General features: G+C 42.5%; 1 protein-coding gene across 7 annotated transcripts in view; it reads left to right on the top strand.

Annotated features, from left to right (window-relative positions):
• Positions 1-21,088, top strand: part of Brd4 (bromodomain containing 4) — a 78,350-nt gene that overhangs the window by 32,678 nt on the left and 24,584 nt on the right. For 6 of the 7 annotated variants that reach the window (XM_051177474.1, XM_051177472.1, XM_051177471.1 and 3 more), the window contains exons 2-7: positions 11,648-11,966; positions 14,853-14,990; positions 16,251-16,386; positions 18,283-18,572; positions 18,936-19,298; positions 19,844-19,972. In XM_051177474.1, the coding sequence (XP_051033431.1) occupies positions 11,682-11,966; positions 14,853-14,990; positions 16,251-16,386; positions 18,283-18,572; positions 18,936-19,298; positions 19,844-19,972 (1,341 nt within the window). In that variant the 5' untranslated portion in view covers positions 11,648-11,681. Of the gene's footprint in view, positions 1-11,647; positions 11,967-14,852; positions 14,991-15,565; positions 15,678-16,250; positions 16,387-18,282; positions 18,573-18,935; positions 19,299-19,843; positions 19,973-21,088 lie in introns of those variants that run through there. The other variant, XM_051177477.1, reaches the window with a different exon arrangement.

Here is a 21,088-nt window from a genome sequence, read left to right as displayed (position 1 = left end):
TCTTTTTTTGAGAGAGTCTCACATATAGTTAAGCCTGACTTCAAATCTAGGAACTTCATACCTCATCCTCTAGGGTACTAGGATTACATGTATGTGCCACAGTGCTTTTTGGAAGCTTCTAAATCCTTAAAGACTCATCATCAGTTAAAATGATGCTATATTTACTTTGTTTTCTCTCTTCTCCTTATGAGGTCTCATTATGTTGCCCAGGCTGGCTTTTAATTCCTGGCTTTAGAGAGCATCCCCTTACCTCAGCCTCTAGCCATGTGTCACCATGCCTCTCTTATTCATACCCTCCCCCAAAGGAAGCTTTAGATGTGGTAATTTACTGTTTTTCTGTAATTTCACAAAACATCTTTTTAAGAATGGAGCTGGGGAGATGAGTTAGTGGATAAAGTGCTTTGCTGTGCAAATATGAGGAATAGAGTTGGAATCCCAGATCCTTTGTAAAAGCCATGGACTTGTGGCTGCCATCTGTTCCTGGTACTAAGGAAAAGTAGGACCACCAGAATAAGCTGGCTAGACTAGGAGATTATCAAGCTCTAGATTTAATTGAGAGAACCTGTCTTAACGAGTTCAACAAAGGAAGATACCCAATACCAATTTGAGGCCTACAGTCACATATCACATAACACGTATGTATGTATGTATGATAAAATGAAACATGAGGGTATTCTTGTTGCATGTGGTGATACATGATTGGGATCTAGATACTTAGAAGTCAGAGCAGGAGGATTATGAATTCAAGGTCAACCTGAGCAACCTTTGCAGACAAACAGGACATTCTCTTGTAATCAGGGATGTAAATGGATATTTAATACACCTATACCTATAGCATCATGATTTATAATAACCACACAAACTTTTAAAAAAAAAGGGGGGGGGAGACTGGGGAGAAGGGCCAGTGGCAAAGAGCACTGGGTGGTCTTAATAGAGGACTCCTGTTCTCAGCACTGACACAATGACTCACAACCATCTGCGACTCCAGTTCCGTGGAATTAAATTCCTTGTTCTGACTTCTTCTGGTACCAGGCACACAGGTGGCACACAGATGTACATGTAACAGAACACTCATACACATAAAAAAAAAGTAATTGAAGTACCGATGAACCTGTTAAGTAAAGTGTGGTCTGTGTGTACAGTCAACCTTACATACACTGTAGTGTGGATCCTGTTAAATGAAATAGTCCATGAAGTCCCACTCAAGGGAGGCCCCTAGAGACAGAAGGTAGTTGGTTGCCAGAGATTCAGTGGTTATATAGTAACATAAATGTACATAAAGGTTTTAGATTTGTTTAAAAAGGAGAGCTGGGTTAGCATAATGGCTGTCCCTGTAATTCCGGTGCACTGGGGAGGGGAGGGCTGGAGGATCATGATTTAGAGACCAGATTGAGGTACTTACTGTTTATCAATAACCTCTCTCCAAACGTAAGGGGGGCTGACTGGTGGCTCACACCTTAATCCTAGTGCTGAGAATCTCTGAGTTTGAGGCCAGCCCCAGGGCTACAAAGTGAGGCCTTGTTTAAAAACAAAACCAATGGGTGGGTGGGGGGGGGAATCAAGCATGAGATTTGGGCCTTGTGTTTTTAATTTCACAGCAGCAGAGTTTATTTACTTATTTATCTTTATTTTTTGGATTTTTGAGACAGAGTTTCTTTGTGTAACTTTGACTGTCCTGGAACTCACTCTGTAGACCACAGAGATTGGCCTGCTACTGCCTCCCAAGTGCTGGGATGAGTAAAGAGTTTTGTAACAGGAAAATCAACATTGACTTTATTATCCTTTGCCAAGATCTTCCTGTGTTTTCAGAAATTTGTGTTTCCTAAAATGTCTTCTCCCATTTTACACTTACTATGTAGTTCCTTTTTAACAAACATGGATTAACAAACATGCACTGCTAACTAACATTCAACATATGCAGTGCTGGGATGTGAACCATGCATTTAAGCAACTACTACCAACGTCTACATGCACATTCCTGACCATACAGTTTTGAGTGAGAAATTTCCCTGTAACTTGAGTTAGTTATACTGTGTGGAGTGCCAAGAATGGAATATTACATGAATTTTAAAATTATTTTGTGGTTCGTGAAAAAGAACACAGTGATTATGAAAGACAGGATACGTTTTGGGAATTGGTTCTCTTCCTGTGGGTTATGGGGATCAAACTTAGGTTGTCAGGCTTGTATAGTAAGCCCTTTCACCCATTGAACTATCTCACTTCCTCCAACCTTGCGTCTTTTGTTGTTTGTTTCTGAAGACCAGGCTGGCCTAGCCAATAATTTGTTATAAATAGTGATCACATATTGAAATATTTTGGATATAAGAGGTTCAGCAAGCAAATTATTGACTATCTCTTTATGTTAATATGCCATATGGGTTTTGTCACATTTCTGTGAATGTACATGGATGCAATATCATTGGAATTTCCATTTCTGGGGCATTCTACTAGACCCTCTACTTTTCATTCATATATGCTGAAAGCTCTTGGCCTTTATCTTTTGGTAAATTCTTGACTGGTATCTCTTTTGTCCTAATGAGATTTCAGGCTGTGAGTGCCCCAGTGCCTGCCCAATCCCTGCCTTGTGCCTTGGCTAGCACTGTGTTGGCTCCACCAAGTATTAAGCTGATGTAAGGCCACATCTCTTACTGTATGGTAGAGAGGGCAGGTCATTGTGACAAGAGTGCCTTCACCCCTGGTAAGACATGCAGAGAGCTGGGAAGCCAGGGAAGGCTGTAGTGTGTGGATTTCTTCTTTCCCTATGCATGTTTTCATACGAGCGAGCATGGGCTTCTTCGTTCTAACAGAGTAGGTATTTCTGGTATGCCCCTACTCAAACCTGGGTATTTAAGATCTCTTTAACATATTGGTTGTTCCTCGTGCACACCTCCTCGCCTGTAGCTTATGCCCCTGTGTGTTTCCTATTTTTCTGTACTTTAGACTTATTAGCTCTTACTAAGAGAAGCAATGAGGAGTTTCATGGAGGAATATTAAATTTTCATCTGGAGTGTGATAGGTGTGATAGTCTGTACCTGAATGTTGGTTTGCTTTGAGTGGAAAGTTCTCTATGAGTGAATAACTTTTCCTATTAGTTTTTTTTTTTTTTTTTTTTTTTTTTTTTTTTTTTTTGTTGTTGTTTTGTTTTGTTTTGGGTTTTGGAGTAGCTCATGTATCCCAGCTAGGCCTCAAACTGTTTATGAAGCTAAGATTGAACAACCTTGATCTTCCTCTTGACTCTACCCACCTCTGTCAGGGTTATAGGTATAGGTACATGCTGCCATGTCCAGATTATATGATGCTACCAGCTAAACTATGTTTCTAGCCTAACTCTTTGTTCTTAATTACACCCAGAAGGCAAAGTAGTCTGCAAAGGAGTACCTTTGGTGGCTTCATTATGGGTTGAGTTTAAGATGCCAACCTGGATGTTCCCCATCCAACTATAGTTGCAGTTCATGATGACATTTAAGGCAAGAAGGGAAGAGAGGTTACCTTCCCTGGAGCTACTTAAAAGTGCCTAGAAATAGGGACTTGGTGAAGATCACCTGCTGCTCTTCCAAAGGATTGGTTCACAGAACCCACATTGTGCCTCCAAACATTTATAAAACTCTTTGGGCCTCTAAAAAGACACCAAGCACACATAATACCTAGGCACACACATACCTATGCAGACAAAAATCCATATGCATAAAATAATTCTCTTTTAAGTGTCTAGAAATCAGCCCAATGTAACATGCTTTTATTATATGTATGGTTTTCAAGATAGGGTTTCTGTGTGAATCAATCCTGGCAGTCCTGGAACTCACTCTGTAGACCAAGTGAAGTGCTGAGATCAAAGGTGTGTGCCATCACCTGGCCATAACATGTTTTTAAATTCAGCTTCTACACCGGGTATAGTGGCACATACTTTAAATCCCAGCTTTCAGGAGGCAGAGGCAGGTAGATCTCTGTCATTTCATAGTGAGTTCCAGGACAGCCCAAGCTACATAGTTGAGACTCTGTCTGTGGATGGAAGTTTCTGTCCCACCTGGTCCTGCAGTCATTTAGTCCCAAATAAACACACAGAGGCTTCTATTAATTAATTATAAACTGTTTGGTCAATGCTCAGGCTTCTTATTGGCTAGCTCTCTAATTATTAACCCATTTCAATTAATCTGTATATTGCCACATGGTCTTGGCTTACTGGTGATGCCCAAACCTCTGGCTTCCTTGGCAACTACATGGTGTCTACTCCGAGACTAACTTTCTCCATTCCTCTTAGACTTCTTTTTGTCTGGTAGCCCCATCTATACTTCCTGCTGGGCTATAGCCGGAACAACTTTCTCCATCAACAAATAGGAGAAACATATGTTTACAGCATACAGAAGGACTTCCCTCATCACCTGTCAGCCCCCCCCCCCAAAAAAAAAAAAAAAAACAAAAGGAAACAAAACACAATTTCACAACTAAGAGCACACAGTAGTAGTGTTGATAAGCAGACAGACTTTATGGAGTCTAGTGGATGTGGGTGACTTTTTATATATGTGGTTTGTTGTTGGGTGGTTTTTTTTTTTTTTTTTTTTAATGTAAACAGGTATAATCATTCATAGAACTGCCACTACATCTACCTTTTTCCCGTAGTTCCATGCATGTGTTTATATGCACATCTGAACCTAACATCATCTGAGTTTTTATTATTCTTTAAAAATAATTATTGTATAATATTTACCTTTCTCTTCAGAAAGTCTAGAATTCTGTGGAACAGGGCCTAAAAACTAGCCCTTGGGCCAGTGGAGTTTTATGACACTGTGGCTAGGCTTATCTTTTGCCTCTCTGGTTGCTTTCACATGTGGTAACAGAAGAATTATTTTGAGAGACCTATGTCTGTCATACACAGCTGACAGTATTTTCTCTGTTCTTTACAGGAAAAGTTAGCTCAGCAGTCTTAAGTGCGTCCATACCAGTGGTTTGTTTTGATTTTCACTGCATGTTGTTTACAGAAACACGTTAAATTCATGAATGTTTCTGTCCAGATTTAGCTGTCAGCACCATGGTGTAACTTGTATGTAATAGAACAGCTTTTTTAAAAAGTTGTATACAAGCTGTTTGCCTATCTAGCTTGATGGCAACCTTTACAGAGAAGGAAAAGGTTCAGCTCTCTTATACTCCCAGTGTTACTGTCCTGCCAATTGCTTTCTTCTAAAGGAAAGAAAAACACTGGAATTCTAATTGGTGTAGTTGTAGCTAGCCTCAGTCTGGCTTTCTGGTCTTCCTGGCTGTAACATGTTTGTTGTCCCCTCTAGTAGGGGAGACAGAACTTAGCAAAAAAGGCTGGCGTATCTCCACCTTCACTGATCTGGTTCAAGAGAAGATTCCAGATCTGAAGTACTGTAGAGTATGAAGTAATGGGCCCAACTTGGCAGGTTTAAGAAAGGAGGGGCAGGATATGTACAAACAGAGCAAAAAAAGATTAAGACTTCTAAAGAGCTGCCTGGGCACACAGCCACTGGCCTGCCTCCAGGCAGTGCAGTCTGGCTCATGATATAAGTGCTGTTCTCACCAGTTGCAAAGAGTTAGTCAGATGGAAAAGTAATCTCCCTTGTACTTCCCCACTGACACAGATTGCACAATTAATTGCTCTAGGACTAGGAGAGGAATGGTCCTTCTCATACTCATAATGGTTGTCCAGTACATGTTCCTAGGACAGGGTAAAATATGCTACAACTTGACTAGTAATGAGAAATTACAAGTGTGTAATTTTTTTCTTTCTTTTTTTTCTTTTGAGACTGTAATATGATTACATCCTCCCTCTAGTTCCTCCCATATAACCCCCCCTTGCTCTCTTTCAAATTCATGGCCTTAAAAATTATTTACATGCATATATATTATACACATGTACTTTTGTTTTCAAGGCTGACCATTTGGTATTAGATAACCAGTTGGTGGGCTTTTTCCTGAGGAACATTTCTTTCTCCCACTCTTAGCATTCCTTAGTTGCCTATAGTTCTTTATATAGGGTTGAGGTCTTGTGACCCCTTCCCTTATCCATTTTAGCATGTCTATATTTGTATTTGTTCAGCTTTGTTAGGCTGTTGTGTTTAGTGAGACATTATGGGTATAGCTTCTGACATAACTAGGAGACGACAGTCTCACAGCATGCTCCTTGGTTCTCTAGTTCTTAAAACCTTTCTGTTACGTCTTCCATGGTGTTCTATGAGCTTTAAGATGCAGGAGTGTTCATTGGGACTGGTCTCCATAAGTCTGCATTTTAATTGGTTGTGGTTTTCCTGTAATGGTCTCTGTTGCAAAGAGAAGTATCCTTTATGAGAAGTGAGGACTGTATTCATCTGTGGGCATAAAGACAGATGTTTAGAATGTACTTAGGGATTATGCTGGTTTATTTAAGTGGAGGTTGGGATTGTAGGTTCTCCTCCCAGATGTATGACCTCACTAGCCCTTGGTAGTTGGCTGTGGCTTTAGTACGAAGCATAATTTCCCTCTTGTTGAACACAGGTCTTGAGTGCAATTAATAGAACTGTTGGCTACCACCAAGGTATGTATGCTGTGCCTGCTGATCATTATTGTGTTTCATAGGAGTAATACCTGGATGGGGCTTGTATGGTGCATTCAGGTCAGTTCCAGTTCAGGGACATCTGTGCCTTGTGTCTGAAGACCATGTCTTCAGCAAGAAGGACATCTCCAGAGCAACCCAAGACATAGCAATAGCATGCAGGTTTGGGAGTCTGTTAAACTACCCCAAAGAAGAACTCAAAAGAGGGCTTCTCATGCCTGATGTTGGAGCTTTTTGTTAGGTGGTCTTTGACTCTAGGGGAGGGGATCATTGTCAGCCCACATGAAAAACTATAATTTAAAACATATGTGTATTTTGGGGGCGGGTTTTCTCTGTGTAACAGCCCTGACTGACTATCCTGGAACTCTTTGTAGACCAGGCCTGACTCTTACTTCCCAAGTGCTGGAATCAAAGGTGTGAGCCACTGCTGCTGCCCAGCTATATGTGTGTATTTATACACAAATGTGATGTGTATATTAGGTTTTTTTTAGTGAAGAAGTTAATAGTATTTGTTACAACTTTTCCATTTTTACCCTCCTCCCATATTTTTCTTCCATCTGCTCCTAGTACTCCCCACACACGACCCAGATCAGATCATTTATACCTGGCTATTCACCTCTCCATTGTTTCCCCTAAACCCTTACCCTGGCAGTGACCCCTTTCCTGGCTTTTATAGTTAACTCTGAGATATGTACTCACATCTGAAGATTTGGGGCTAAGAGTCTCCAATGAGAGAGAAGATAAAACATTTATTCGTCTTCCTGGATCTGGATTACCTACCTATGATCTTTTGTAGCTCTACCATTTATCTGCAAGGCCCTTGCTTTATTTTTCTTCATTTATTTTTACCAACATCAGTGCCCCCTACCTCATTGTTTTTGTCTGTGGTAGACTTCATCATTGTTCCAAATGCTTATGCCAAAAAAAAAAAAAAAAAGCCTTGTGCTTATAGAAAGGTGCTCTAAGGTGTTTTAAAGACGTGTTAATTTGAATTCATTTTTCCTGTGGGCCTGGGGCCAACCACATTAGCAAGCAGGAAACACGTTTAAGCAATATCCTTTCAGGCTGGTCTTGTACCCCAAGCTTAGCAGGGAATTGTGCTTCAAATATTGCCTATAGTGATGTCCAAGTCTCCTTGCAAACAGATGGCCAGTTCGTTACCAGAAGGTGTTTCAGTTCTAATTTATTTATTGGGGTTGAAAATATTTGGAAATAGCACTACTGGAAATCTGGCTTGAGCCCCAGCTCATGAGCCATATAATATTTGTATACCTTTGTAGTGAGGACAGGCTTTCTGAGGGATAAAGCGCTGTCAGCAAAGCCAGAAGCTCATGGTTACTGCTTCTGTGCTTGTTTTGGCTACTCTGAATCAGAGCATGCCAAATACACATTACCTCCAGGTGAATCCTGTGTTGTCATGGGTATCATGGTGAAAATGGTGAAGCCACTGTCATCTGACTTGTGAGGATTAAACTAACAAACATAGGTTTCCCCCCTCCCCTCTCCTTTGAAACAGAGTTTCTATGTATATCCTTGGCTGTCCTGGAACACACTCTGTAGACATGGCTGGCTTCTTCTTTCTGAGTGCACCACCACTGCTGAGCTATCAGCTGTTCTTAAATGGGGAGATTAAAAATAATGTCCTTGAGAGGGCTGGAGAGATGGCTCAGAGGTCAAGAGCACTGGCCACTCTTATGCCCAACAACCACATGGTGGCTCACAACCATCTATAATGGGATCTGCTGCCCTCTTCTGGCATGTAGGAATACACTCAGGTATAACACTATATATGCATAATAAATCTTGAAAAAGAATAATCAGAATTGTTGAATTTTGGAAATTTAGCGGTTCCCAAATTTTTCACAGCATCCTTAAAAATCTCAAGGTTAGGCAGGTCTATGGAGATGTCTCAGAGTTTTAAGTACTTGCTACCCAAGCATGAGGACAAGAGTACAGATACCCAGAAACCCACATAAATACCAGATGGGCACAGTGGCTATAGGGACAAGTTGGCTAGCAAGACTTGCCTTATCAGTAAGCTCTAGGCTTAATTGAGAGATCTTGTGTCAATGAATTAAGGTGAAGGGGCAACTGATGATAATTCTCAAGGTCAATGAAGGGCTTACATACATTCAGACACATGAATGTATTCAACACAAACATATCTGTGTGTAAAATAGGTAAGGATAATCTCTGCCATTTCACATGCATTTAGGTCAAAGGAAACACGCAGTAGTTTCTGTGTAGTTATTTCCTAATGAGTCTGTCTTTCCTAAGCACTATACAGTAAATACAAGATCTTATATTAGAACCAGCATGGACACTGCCTGCTTCCTCCTCTTATAGATTTTTTTCTCTTGCTTTTTATTATAGTAATAACAGATTTGGAAATTACAGCTCCATTGGAAGGAATATACTAACCTTAACACGATCGATTGCTTTGTGTTAATAGTGCTTGCAGTGCCGCTCTCACTTTAGTAAAGTGCCCTCCTACCGTACCTTGGTTCTGACTCTGTTCAGAAGAAATACTGTAATAACCAGTTTGATGTAGAGATGTAAGAGGAAATAATGAAGTAAGGGTAGACAATGTGGTGGCCAAGGCATCCACTTAGGTCATGGAACATTTAGGGTTGAAAACATAGTTATAATTCTCTCACTATCCCTTCACCTTTTCTTACTCTTATCTTAGTGAATGGGGGCTTCTGCCCCTTGGTCACAGGTCAGAATGGAAGTCGAAAGGGAAGCAAGTGGGTTTTTTGTGTTTTTTAATCCCCCCTCACTCTCCCTCATGGAAAAGATGGCTTGAAATCAGTTGCCTTAACTATCAGGTTCTTAGCTACTCTTCTGATTGCTCCTTGTCTAGATCACTTCCTCTGTTTTCACTGTACCTATTAGACTTGCCTCTCACCTCACCACAGGAGCATATGTGGTGCCATCAGTATAGTGCCTCTCCCAGTCATGACCAGAGCAGCAGCCATGGTATTGGCTGAAGTGTTACTTTATCAACTCAAAGGGCATGTCATGTCAATTATCACATAACCTAGGCTGACATGGAGCTCCAGTGAGACACACTGGCTAAGTAAAAGACTTAGTTTGATAGTTAACCACATTGTCCACATGAATGCTGCTCTTCCAGGACCCTGAGACTGAGCCAGAAACCCCAGTAACAGTCTGTTGTGTGACAGAACAGGAATCACTTCAAGACAGGCTTTAAGACTGTGTTGTGCACTCATTGAAGTCACAGAGGTGAAGATCAGGGAAGCATCAGGTGCTAGGTAGCAAATAAAAGGTCTGACAGTGAAAGGGATGGTGGTAGTTATGTTGTGGAGCATAGATGGCTGAGGCCTAGTGAGGATGATACTAAGGGAAGAATTTACCAAGGGAGGCTGAATGGGTCACCTCTGTGCTATAGGGGAGTCATTTCCTTGCCCTGGGGACAGATGAATAATAGTTCTGGTTATCTTTCATCATTTTTATTTGCTTGTTTCCATTTGGGGGTGGGGCTCACTGCAGTAGAAGTGAATTCTTGAAATTCCCAGATCATTTCCTTTTCCCACAGTTGTATACAGGAATGGAATTAACTGTTGTGGTAGGTGAAATTGAGAGTCCTGGACTGTTAATCTCTCTGTCTGCTCTGTGGCCTTCCTGTCCTTGTTCACTTGGCACATGTTCAGGACATAGCATCAGAAGGAGAGGAAGGGTGATTGATTTTGCATGTATGTATGTACTTATGTGATTCATTCATTCTTGTTTGTTTCAGGTTGGCTTTGAACTTTGATCTTGCCTCAGCCTGTTCAGTTTTAGAATTATAGGCATATCCTAAGCTTTCTAGGAGAAACCTGATTGTCAATCAGGTTTCAACTGCATTGGTGATGGACAAGCACGCACACCCAGCCTGTCAGTCTCTTGCCATTCTAAAGCATTTTAAAGGAAAGAAACCACTGTAGTCCATGGTGCTGATTAATGTGGTGTTTTACCATGCATGCCCTCTAATGAAGTTCCAGGGAATTACCACATCTTGGTCATGAACCCATAGCTCACTTCTTTCCTCACTTTGGAGGGTGCTTTCCACAGGCTGCCTGGCTGATCTTTATCATCAGCCCCAGCAGATTTATGTGAAAAAGATACACACTTAGTTTCAGCTGTTGGTACCCTTTCACCATCTCTAATGCTGTGTTAGAGAGATACCAGCACAAGGCTTTATCCCTTATCCCACTTCCTAAAGATATTTCTAAACTGGGATCAGAGGGAGAGGTTGCTAGTTTTTGACCTGTGGTTAATTTGTTTATAAGCGTTAATTTATTTCATTGGGGTAGTTGCATAGACAAATACGATTAAAAAAAAAAAAGAGGAGCATTAACCTTTATGAGATTTCTTTCCTCAGTAAACATGCATTATTTATCCAGAAAAATGTTCTTAATAACCATGAAGCTGTCCAAAGCCAGGTAATAGGCCTTATCTTGCTGCTCTTTTTTTTTGTAGCCCTGGCATAAATAAAGTATTGACTTTGTTTCATAAGCCACAGTTACAAATAAGGGTTTATATCTCTTACCTTGTCATACAACCATCATCCTCTAAAGATCTTCAAGTGAGGAGAGAGTCATGTGGGCTTATAAAACATAGCTTTATTAGACCTTCTCCTTTGTGAACTCTATAGTTCTCAGTGGTTTTACTGAGTGCTCTGACCGTGGTTATACCTATCTTCTATGATTTTTGTAGTACTGAGCTGTAAAAAGTCCTCATTTATTTATTTATTTATTTATTTATTTATTTATTTATTTATTTATTTATTTAGTTTTAAGACAGAATCTGACTTAGTTGTCCAGACAAGTCTTACTTAGACGTGGCAAATACCTTTCTCAGCCTCCAAAGTAACCAGAATTACAGGCCCTTATCACCAAGCCCAGCTAAATGGCCAGTCTTAGAAGAGATAGGAACTAGGGCCCTTTTAGTTGGGTCATAGAGTAACTCTCTCAGCCATTCTGACCAGTTGCTGCCAATTGAACACAATCTTTGGTGCCTGCAGTCAGGGTTCTTGTCATTTCTAGTGTGGTTCGTGTGTTGTCTGGTCTCTGATGGGACTTTTTTCTTTCCATGTAGAGTGCCTGGTGAAGAATGTGATGGGATCACTAGCATGTCTACGGAGAGCGGCCCTGGGACAAGATTGAGAAATCTGCCAGTAATGGGGGATGGACTAGAAACCTCCCAAATGTCTACAACGCAGGCCCAGGCCCAACCCCAGCCAGCAAATGCAGCCAGCACCAATCCTCCACCCCCAGAGACCTCCAACCCTAATAAGCCCAAGAGGCAGACCAATCAATTGCAATATCTGCTCAGAGTGGTGCTCAAGACACTATGGAAACACCAGTTTGCGTGGCCTTTCCAGCAGCCTGTGGATGCCGTCAAGCTGAACCTCCCTGTGAGTAGCTGGGCAGGGCTTGTGCTACCACCACCCTTAGTCTCCTGGTGAAGGCAGATTCTGCAGAAGAGTGAAATGGGTTTGGAGTCATAGTAAGAACTCTGAACACCAGTATCTACAGTAGCCTTTTCAGTATATGGTTCCAGCAGTACTGAAAATCAAACAGGAAAAGAAAAAGGAGAAGCTAACTGGCTTAGACATACATTGTTCTCTTAGTTAATTGGGACCCCAGGGAAGGATGTATAGAGAGAGGCTAAAAGAAGGTGAGCTGAAGTCAGAGCCCCAACTAGTAGTTAAAAAGCCCTTTTCCTCTTCCTCTCTCTGCTGTGGTTGTTTAGAAAGGGAACTAATTTACTGCAACAACAGTTAATTACATCAGCACCAAAGCACTGCCATGCTGGTAAAGATAGTAGAGTATCTCCTAGGGAATATAGTTGAAGGGAACTGTGCTACATGTGCCCTGGAGATACTACCCCCCTCACCCCTAACCCCCATACAACATACTTGATGTTGTTTTTTTCTCTTTCTTGAAGGATATCCCATTTTACACATCCCTAGTAGACATCTCTATTATCTGAACTACCTCACTGAACCCCAGGGAGTGGTTGGAACAAATGCTTTCATATTTCTCTTTCAAAAGCCAATGCTTGGCTTCTAAATTGCTCGCTGGAATGTGTTAAGTCCCATGCCCTCCAGGTGAAATGTGGTGGTAGCCATTATCTAGGTTGGGTCTATGAGGGCTAGTGGTCTTAGTCTCTGCCAGGTGTTTCAAGTTCTTCAAAATGTGATACCGACTCTGACCTGTCTTGAAAACCACAACTATGTGTGTGTACCATACATGTCTTCTGGACTTAAGAGATAAGACATCTGGGTCATGAACTTGCTAGAAAGGAGATGTGTGGGAGAGCCATGCAACCATGCTTTTGAAACCTCAGAGTCTAGCACTCCCAGTTACACATTTTTTCCAACAAGGCCACACCTTCTAATCCTTCCTAAACAGTCTACCAATTAGGGGCTAATCATTCCAGTATATGAACCTATGGGAACTATTCTTACTCAAACTACCACAACAACATTCTTAGATCAAATAAAATAGAAGGAACTGGAAGTGGAAGGCTGGTTTCCAGACTTTTGTGAGAAGAAAAGAGAGGCCTTATCAAAAAGAGGCCAGCAAACAGCAGTCTCCAGAGTTCTGCATCAGAAAATGAGATTTAAAAAAAAAAAAAAAAAAAAAAAAAAAAGATGAGGGTCTCACACTACCATTAATAGCCTTAGAATAGAAGATTAGTGTGTTATAGGAGGGAACGATAAGGGCAGAGGCACAGAGGCCTAAAAGGGGAAAGTCCAAGGCAGGGGATTGCTAGGGGACTCAGATGAGGTCCTGACAAGTATATGATAAATGAGGCTTGACTGTTAGGTCAAGTGCTGAGGCTGGAAATCCTGAAGGTGGGCCTGAATTTCCCTTTTCTTGTATATATGGTGTGAATCCTACCATTCTGCTAATTTGGATGTCACCTTTAGCAGCCTTTAAAAACAAACAAGCAAAACAGGATCTCATGTGTTCCAGACTGGCCTTTAATATGTTGTCTAGTCTAGTTTGGCCTTTGAACTCTCTATCTTCCTACCCACATAGTTTGAAGTTCTAGAATTGCAGGTGTGTACCCCCACTGATTTGATGTCTTCAAAGAAAGGCTGCTGGCCAAGAGTGATCTCAATACCCTTACTAGTAGACCTGGGAGCTAACCAGCTGTTGGCATAAGAGCTCATACTTTTCAGAAGCTATTAGAAAGCCACCTTCCAAGTCCCCTTTTGCATTTTCTGGGGCCCCATGTCCTCACATGCATTTTGACCTGTTGTCCTACCTGAAAGCCACTGCCTTAGCTCTGTTCCTTTTCCTAACATTTTCATTCCACTGCTCTTCTGCTTGTCCTTTAATGTTGTGCTTTTGACCTTGAGTGATATTTGCTACAGTCTACAGTGTAGGTCCAAATATTATTTGTTCACAGAATAAAATCTGTCTGGATTTCCATAGGGCTTAATTTATTTGTTATTAATTCTCGAGGGAAGGGAGGAGACAGCATGACATAGGTTTGAAAGTTTGGTTTTGAGTTGCCTTTTGGTTTGGGTATACACATGCAGCCCATCCGTGCTTCCTTTTACATGGGTAATAATTTTCTTTCCTTTCCTTCCTTCCTTCCTTCCTTCCTTCCTTCCTTCCTTCCTTCCTTCCTTCCTTCCTTCCTTTCTTTCTTTCTTTCTTTCTTTCTTGTGTGTGTCAGCACAATTCAAAATGTCATTGCCCACTTTAATTTTGGGACAGTACCCTGATGTTCTCCTCTGTCCTTCAATCCCCAAGAACCACTTTTTAAAAGGTGATGTTATTTCCTTAGTACTTAAAACATCCTAAAAGACAAGGTGAGCTTATGAAGGCCCCACTCCCACCTGAGAAGCTAATGACACTTGATGCCTACTGGGGAAGGAGAGTCAGTTTTCTTTGTGGATATGTCCACTAGGAGGTTGCTGATGCTTCTAACTGTTCTACCTAGGTGCATACAGTCAGCACTGATTTGACTCAGTGGAATATTTAAAAAGGACAAGGAGGAGGCCTGGTTGAGGAGACTAGGGGATAAGGACAAATATGATCAAGATATACTGTTGTTCTTTTCCTTTCCTTTTTGGGGGCAGGGGTGCTGTAAAAAGTATTTGCATTTATTTTGCCCTATGAAGGCAGCCTGTTAGCTTGTACATTTGCCATCTAGTGTTTAGGAATCTATCCATGTTGCCTTTGGTTCTTTACTGATACTATGAGGAAAATTTTTGACAGATAGCCAGTCCAGCATGACTCCTCAGGTGACTCTGGCCTTCTTTGATCTCTCTGCTCCTCAGGATTACTATAAGATCATTAAAACACCCATGGACATGGGAACAATAAAGAAGCGCTTGGAAAACAACTATTACTGGAATGCTCAGGAATGTATCCAGGACTTCAACACTATGTTTACAAATTGTTACATCTATAATAAGGTGAGATGTGGATGGCAGGGGTCCAGGTGCCCTGCTTGGGAAGGAGAGGAAGTAAAAATGGAGCATTTGTTAGGAACCTAGGGGCAGGATTGCTGGGAAGAGACTTCTGGAGGTAGGGTGATGGGACCTGTAATTGTGCCTAGGACTGGGCATTTCTTTTGTGGGGAGGAGGGTACTGTCCTTGTTAGCCTGAGGCACCTGCCTCTAGTATTCTGGGGGGGGGGTGTTATTTTAGTTCTTGAGCATGTCTATTAGAGAATACATGAGGAGAGATGACACCAAGATGGTCCATTGGGATGGTGTAAATTGTTAGGTGAAAGAACATGTGCAACTAGTATCTTGGAGAGGTGTGCTCAGGCACAAACCTTGATGTGAGAGGGTACAGCGGGGCTAGTTCAGACCCCAGCTGTTCTGTGGGTCACAGTCTCTTGGAACTGTGGACATGGCCATAAAATCAAGTGTCCCCTGGTCTTACATATAGACCCAAGGGTCACTTCCTAACCCCGTAGCCAAATCTTTCGGCTCGGATGTGCCATGAAGCCAGATCATTTGTTTACAGTTCAGACCACAGATGTGATTAAAACCAACCCTTTCAAATAGAACGACTCTGGAGGGAGACACTATACACAACTCAGCTTTTGACCTCTGCTCGTGTAGTGGGTAAAATTGCCCAGAAGAGATGGGTAGGTGAGTTTCTTGAAGTTTACTGTGTTTTGTAAAGCCTTAGTTCTCACCACTTATGTGGAAAGCAAAATGTACAGACTAGGCCCTTGGTTTAGCGCTGAATGGGGACAGCATGTTCTGGACATGGTGATAGAGTGGGGATCCATAAGACACTGTGAAGGGCTTGCCCAAACCCCATTGAGCTGCCTCTGGGGGTATATTGGGGAGCACTGTTGGAGCCCTTCATCATAAGAAATGCTGTGTAATTTGAGTATTTCTAGTGAATTAATTTGAGTTGTATTTAAGAAACCCCTAAGTAAAGGAGGGCCTCCTGGTAGAGATTGACCGAGTTGGTAGGTACATAAGGCACAAGGATGGTTTCTTGGAGCTTAAAACCGAAAGGGAGATACAGGCGAACAGGTCTTGTTAGGTATATCTAGTAGTATAACCATTGTGTGGTCCCTTGGAGTCCAGACCACGGAAGGAGCCTGGATACAATGCTCCATGTGTTGGGACATGGGGGTGGCCTTGGTGTCCTATCCACAAAGATGGGAAGAGGGGTCCTTCTAGCTCTACCCCACCTGTTTCCCCATCCAGCCTGGAGATGACATCGTCTTAATGGCAGAAGCTCTGGAGAAGCTCTTCTTGCAAAAAATCAATGAACTGCCCACGGAAGAAACTGAGATCATGATAGTCCAGACAAAAGGAAGAGGACGAGGAAGGAAAGAAACAGGTAGAGTATTTGAAATAGCAAGTAAACCAGCTGTGTTTTTTCCTTATCTTTATTTTCCAAGGTTAGAAGAGTACCAGGGATTACAGAGACATAGGTGGTGACAGTAAGTATTTCAGGGATTAGTTTTTGTATTGCCTGTGCTCCCAGGGGTCCCATGGATCTGAAGTCTTACCCTCTTACAGAAGTCATTGGGCCCTAAGTGGTTGATGGACTTGGATATAAAAAAAACATGACTTTTCCAGCACTTGTCTGAATTCTTCACCTTTAGTGATGTAGATGGGGGACGTCTTTCCTATCTTTTTTTTTTGGAGACATGGCTTCTCTATGTTCTGAGGTCCACTGGCCTCTGCCTCACAAGTGCTGGAATTAAGGCATGTGTCACCACCACCTGGCTCTGTTTTTGTATCTTAATTTTATTATTTATTACTTATTTTTTGGTTCTAAAGCTCAAATCCAGGGCCACAAACATTGTTAGGCAAGGACTTAACTATTGACTTTTATCCTTAGCCCTGCTTTTCCAGAAAAAAGAAATTAATCTGGTCAGAAGCTAGGTGTTTTAACTAGTGTTCATTCCTAAAACCTTAAGGTTTATTATCTAAATTGCTTATCAGGTTCGACTCTGATGCTTACTCCTTGTCTATATAGCTTGCCTCCTCTTTGTCTGTGTCTTTTATGGTTTTTTTGAGTTGCAAAAGTAGCTCCTGGATAGAGTTTGCTTGTTTATAGAGATGTTTTTATCGTGGCCTCCCACCTTGCTCCAAATTGGCAAAGACACAGGGGACTGATAAATCCAATGTGGCTCTTGGAGTAACCAAAGAAAACCAATCACTCACAGGGATGCAAAACCACCCCCCACCACCTTCTTCCTTCCTCTCCCCTCCCTTTTAGACAGGGTCTCTGTGTTAACTCAGATTCAAAATCTTCATGCCTCTTGAGTATTGACATTATAGCTATACACTATTCTACTCAAAACCGGGTCACTCTTGTCATTTATACTAAATCACTTTCCTTATCCATATATTCAGACTTCCACTTTCACTTTCTGGGACCAACAGTTAGGATTATTTGTACACAGGGTAGACATGGAAATGTCTTCTCTACAAGTCTTGGATAAAGCCCAGGCTTGTTTGCTAGATAAAGAAAATTGGAAAACTCAGTAGGACCTCCCTCTTGTTCTTCATATGGTACCTGGATGCTGCGCTAGGACAGACAATATATAGCTCCAGAGTGCTCTTTCCTTCCCTCACTTCTTTCTGTATTTTATATATTCCCAGGCTGGTCCCAAACAAACCCTCCTTGTGTCTTGGCTCCTCACTGCTGTGATTACAGGCTCTGAAGACTTGCTTTTATAGGGTGCTGCATCTGTTATCTTTCCACATCATCCAATGTATGCACAAAGGATGTGGCAGTATGTGGTAATCACAAGAGGCCAGCAGTTTTGTACTAGTCCTTGGTAGCTCTGAGAGTTGAGGTCATGCTAGTTTTTAGAAACCTTACAAGGTGGTTTACTGCTGGATCCTGCTAAAAGCACATTGAAGTTAACACTTCCTGAAATAAAGAAAGCTGTTTTTGTGATTTCTGTGTACAGCCCTGATGCTAACACTCAGCAAATAGATTCCCTACTTTTTAAGCCTAGGCTTCCCTTCTTATGAAAGTCTGTGTCTGAGTGAGGAGTTGCCACCAGGACACCATAGGAAATGTAGTATGATGTGCCTGCCTCTGCCCTCTCAACCCTGGGGACACAAGGATAAGTCTGGTGCACATTGATATTTGGAATGTTCAGGACCTTTTTAACACTAAAGCAGGTGTACCACACAAGTGTGTATGGGTGTTTTGTCAGTGGCAGCCAATGTGTGCCAGCATGCTCTTTTAACCTCCTATTTTTATGATTGGTAGGGACGGCAAAGCCTGGTGTATCCACGGTACCAAACACAACTCAAGCATCAACTCCTCCACAGACCCAGACACCTCAGCAGAATCCTCCTCCACCTGTGCAGGCCACAACTCACCCCTTTCCTGCTGTCACCCCAGACCTCATTGTCCAGCCTCCTATCGTGACAGTGGTGCCCCCCCAGCCACTTCAGACGCCTCCACCAGTACCCTCCCAGCCACCACCCCCACCTCCAGCTCCACAGCCTGTGCAGAGTCACCCGCCCATCATTGCAGCCACCCCTCAGCCTGTGAAGGTGAGCATCCTGGGCACTGGTGGACTGCTGTCACCAGAGATGGGCTTGGAGGAGACAGGTAGTTTCTTTCAGTTATTTTTTAGGGGCTCTGTGGTCAAGGCCCTGGTATTATTCAGGAAACCTCTTCATTAGGTTCTGTAGCCTCTAAAGGGAGAAAATACTGTAATTAGTTTTGTGCTTTTCTGTTTGACTTGTCCTATCCCAGCTTGGGGGCGAGGTATGACAGGGTCTCCATGCATTTACTTTTGGGCCTGTCCTGAGTGTTGGGATCCTAGTCAGGGCTTGGTTTCAGAGGTCATCCTGAAGAACAGCTGTACCAGCCAGAGCCTCTGATTGAGCCTTTTGTGCCTCTGCTCATGGCAGACAAAGAAAGGGGTGAAGAGGAAAGCAGATACCACCACCCCCACCACCATTGACCCCATTCATGAGCCGCCCTCACTGGCTCCAGAGCCCAAGACTGCCAAGCTGGGTCCTCGTCGGGAGAGCAGCAGACCTGTGAAGCCCCCAAAGAAGGATGTACCAGACTCACAGCAGCACCCAGTACCAGAGAAGAGCAGCAAGATCTCTGAGCAGTTAAAGTGCTGCAGTGGCATCCTCAAGGAGATGTTTGCCAAGAAGCATGCTGCGTATGCCTGGCCCTTCTACAAGCCTGTGGATGTGGAGGCACTGGGGCTGCATGACTACTGTGACATCATTAAACATCCCATGGACATGAGCACAATTAAGGTTAGCCACCAGGCCCCTGGGATGGGCAGAGACAGGAGTTCTAGACCAACCCAATAAATCCATGGGTGCTTCCTGCAGGGCATTGTTGAAACACACGCTAACCTAGTATTTGTCCATTTTGGTTTATATAATGGTTCTGCCTCTTTGTGTAAGGAGATGTAAAATGCACACTCTGAGACACTCTCAGTGCTCCTGGGCACCTTGTACCTGGCAGATGTAGTAGGACACTTTGTATGTTCCCTTTCTTAATGTGATTTTTTCCCTATAAGTAGAATAACATTGTTCAAACAGGAGACGATGCTATGTTCCTTGAACCAACTTCTAGTCTGTACCTTAAGTACAAGTACATCTCAGTACCCTAGCCTGCATTAAACTGAGAGCCACTAAGAGAAGAGGCCACTTTGTTTCCACAAATATCAGTGTATGGGCGTGCATGTGCATGCACATATACCACACACACACACACACACACACACACACACACACACACACACACTAGAACACTAATAAGACATGGCTAACTAGGACCTATGTTGTATTTTCAGTCTAAATTAGAGTCTCGTGAGTACAGAGATGCCCAGGAATTTGGTGCTGATGTCCGATTGATGTTCTCCAACTGCTACAAGTACAACCCCCCTGACCATGAAGTGGTAGCCATGGCTCGAAAACTCCAGGTGAGGCTCTGAAAAGGGTATGGGCCTGGGCAGATTGTAATTCTGTTACTTCACTCATAATAATGCTGGGGACTTGGGAAGAGGTTTGTTTTCGTTGTTGTTGTTTGCTTGTTTGGTTTTGGGAACAGGGTGTCCTTTATGTAGTCCTGGCTGTTCTGGAACTCAGTATAGACTAGGCTGATAATGAATGAGCAGAGATCCCCTGTCCTGCTCCTCTGAATAGCATACATAACATTTTAAGTCAGGGTTGTTAAAACTGAAATAGTGGCTGGTTTTGTGTTCCACTGAAAGTCTTTTCTCCCTTCTTCATCTACATCCTGTTGGTCTGGTAGAAAAAGCATGTGTGTTGTGCTTGGGCCCAGTCTCTTCAGAATAGAAGAGGTTTGCCTGTCTTAAGTAGGCAGGGCCACTCCCACCAGGTGTGGACATTGTGCCACAGTTGTATTCCCACTTGAGCCAGAGTATTGGGATATTTTACCACCAGCTTTGGGCACTTCATTTGCCTTTTAGTTGGTCCATGTGTTCATGGATACTAGTAGATATAGTTCCTAGGCTCTGTCCTTGAAGTTGAGAGTCCTGAAGAGTACACAAGTTGAACAGCAAGAATATATGAACTTTTTTCACTTTTCATTTATTTATGGACAGGGTCTCATACTGTAGCCCAGGACAGGCCTCATACTATCAGTCATCCTTTTGTATCAGCCTCTCCAGTGCTGGGATTATAGGTGTAAATTACCGCAGCTTACACACACACACACACACACACACACACACACACACACACACACACACACACACACACACCCTTTTCTCAGCAACCTGGAGGAGGCTTTAAGTGAATTAAGGATGGTTTAAATTGGAGAATAAAGGCAATATTTAATATCTTTATGAACTGCCTTTTACTTGTTTTAATTTTATTTTTATTTATGTGTCTCTGTATGCCGTGTGTATGGGTACCCACGGAGGCCAGAAGAGGATACCAGATGCCTTGGATTTCGAGTTAAAGGGAGTTGGGAACTGAATTTGAGACCTGTAAGGTGAAAGTGCTCTAACCACTTAGCCATCTTTCCAGCTCCCAGATCTACCTTTTAAAGGAAACATAAAAGATCATAATTC

This window comes from Phodopus roborovskii, unplaced genomic scaffold (assembly GCF_943737965.1).
Source record: "Phodopus roborovskii unplaced genomic scaffold, PHOROB, whole genome shotgun sequence".
Taxonomy (NCBI): domain Eukaryota; kingdom Metazoa; phylum Chordata; class Mammalia; order Rodentia; family Cricetidae; genus Phodopus; species Phodopus roborovskii.
Note: the sequence above shows the minus strand (reverse complement) of the source record. Positions and strands in the feature narration are given on the sequence as shown.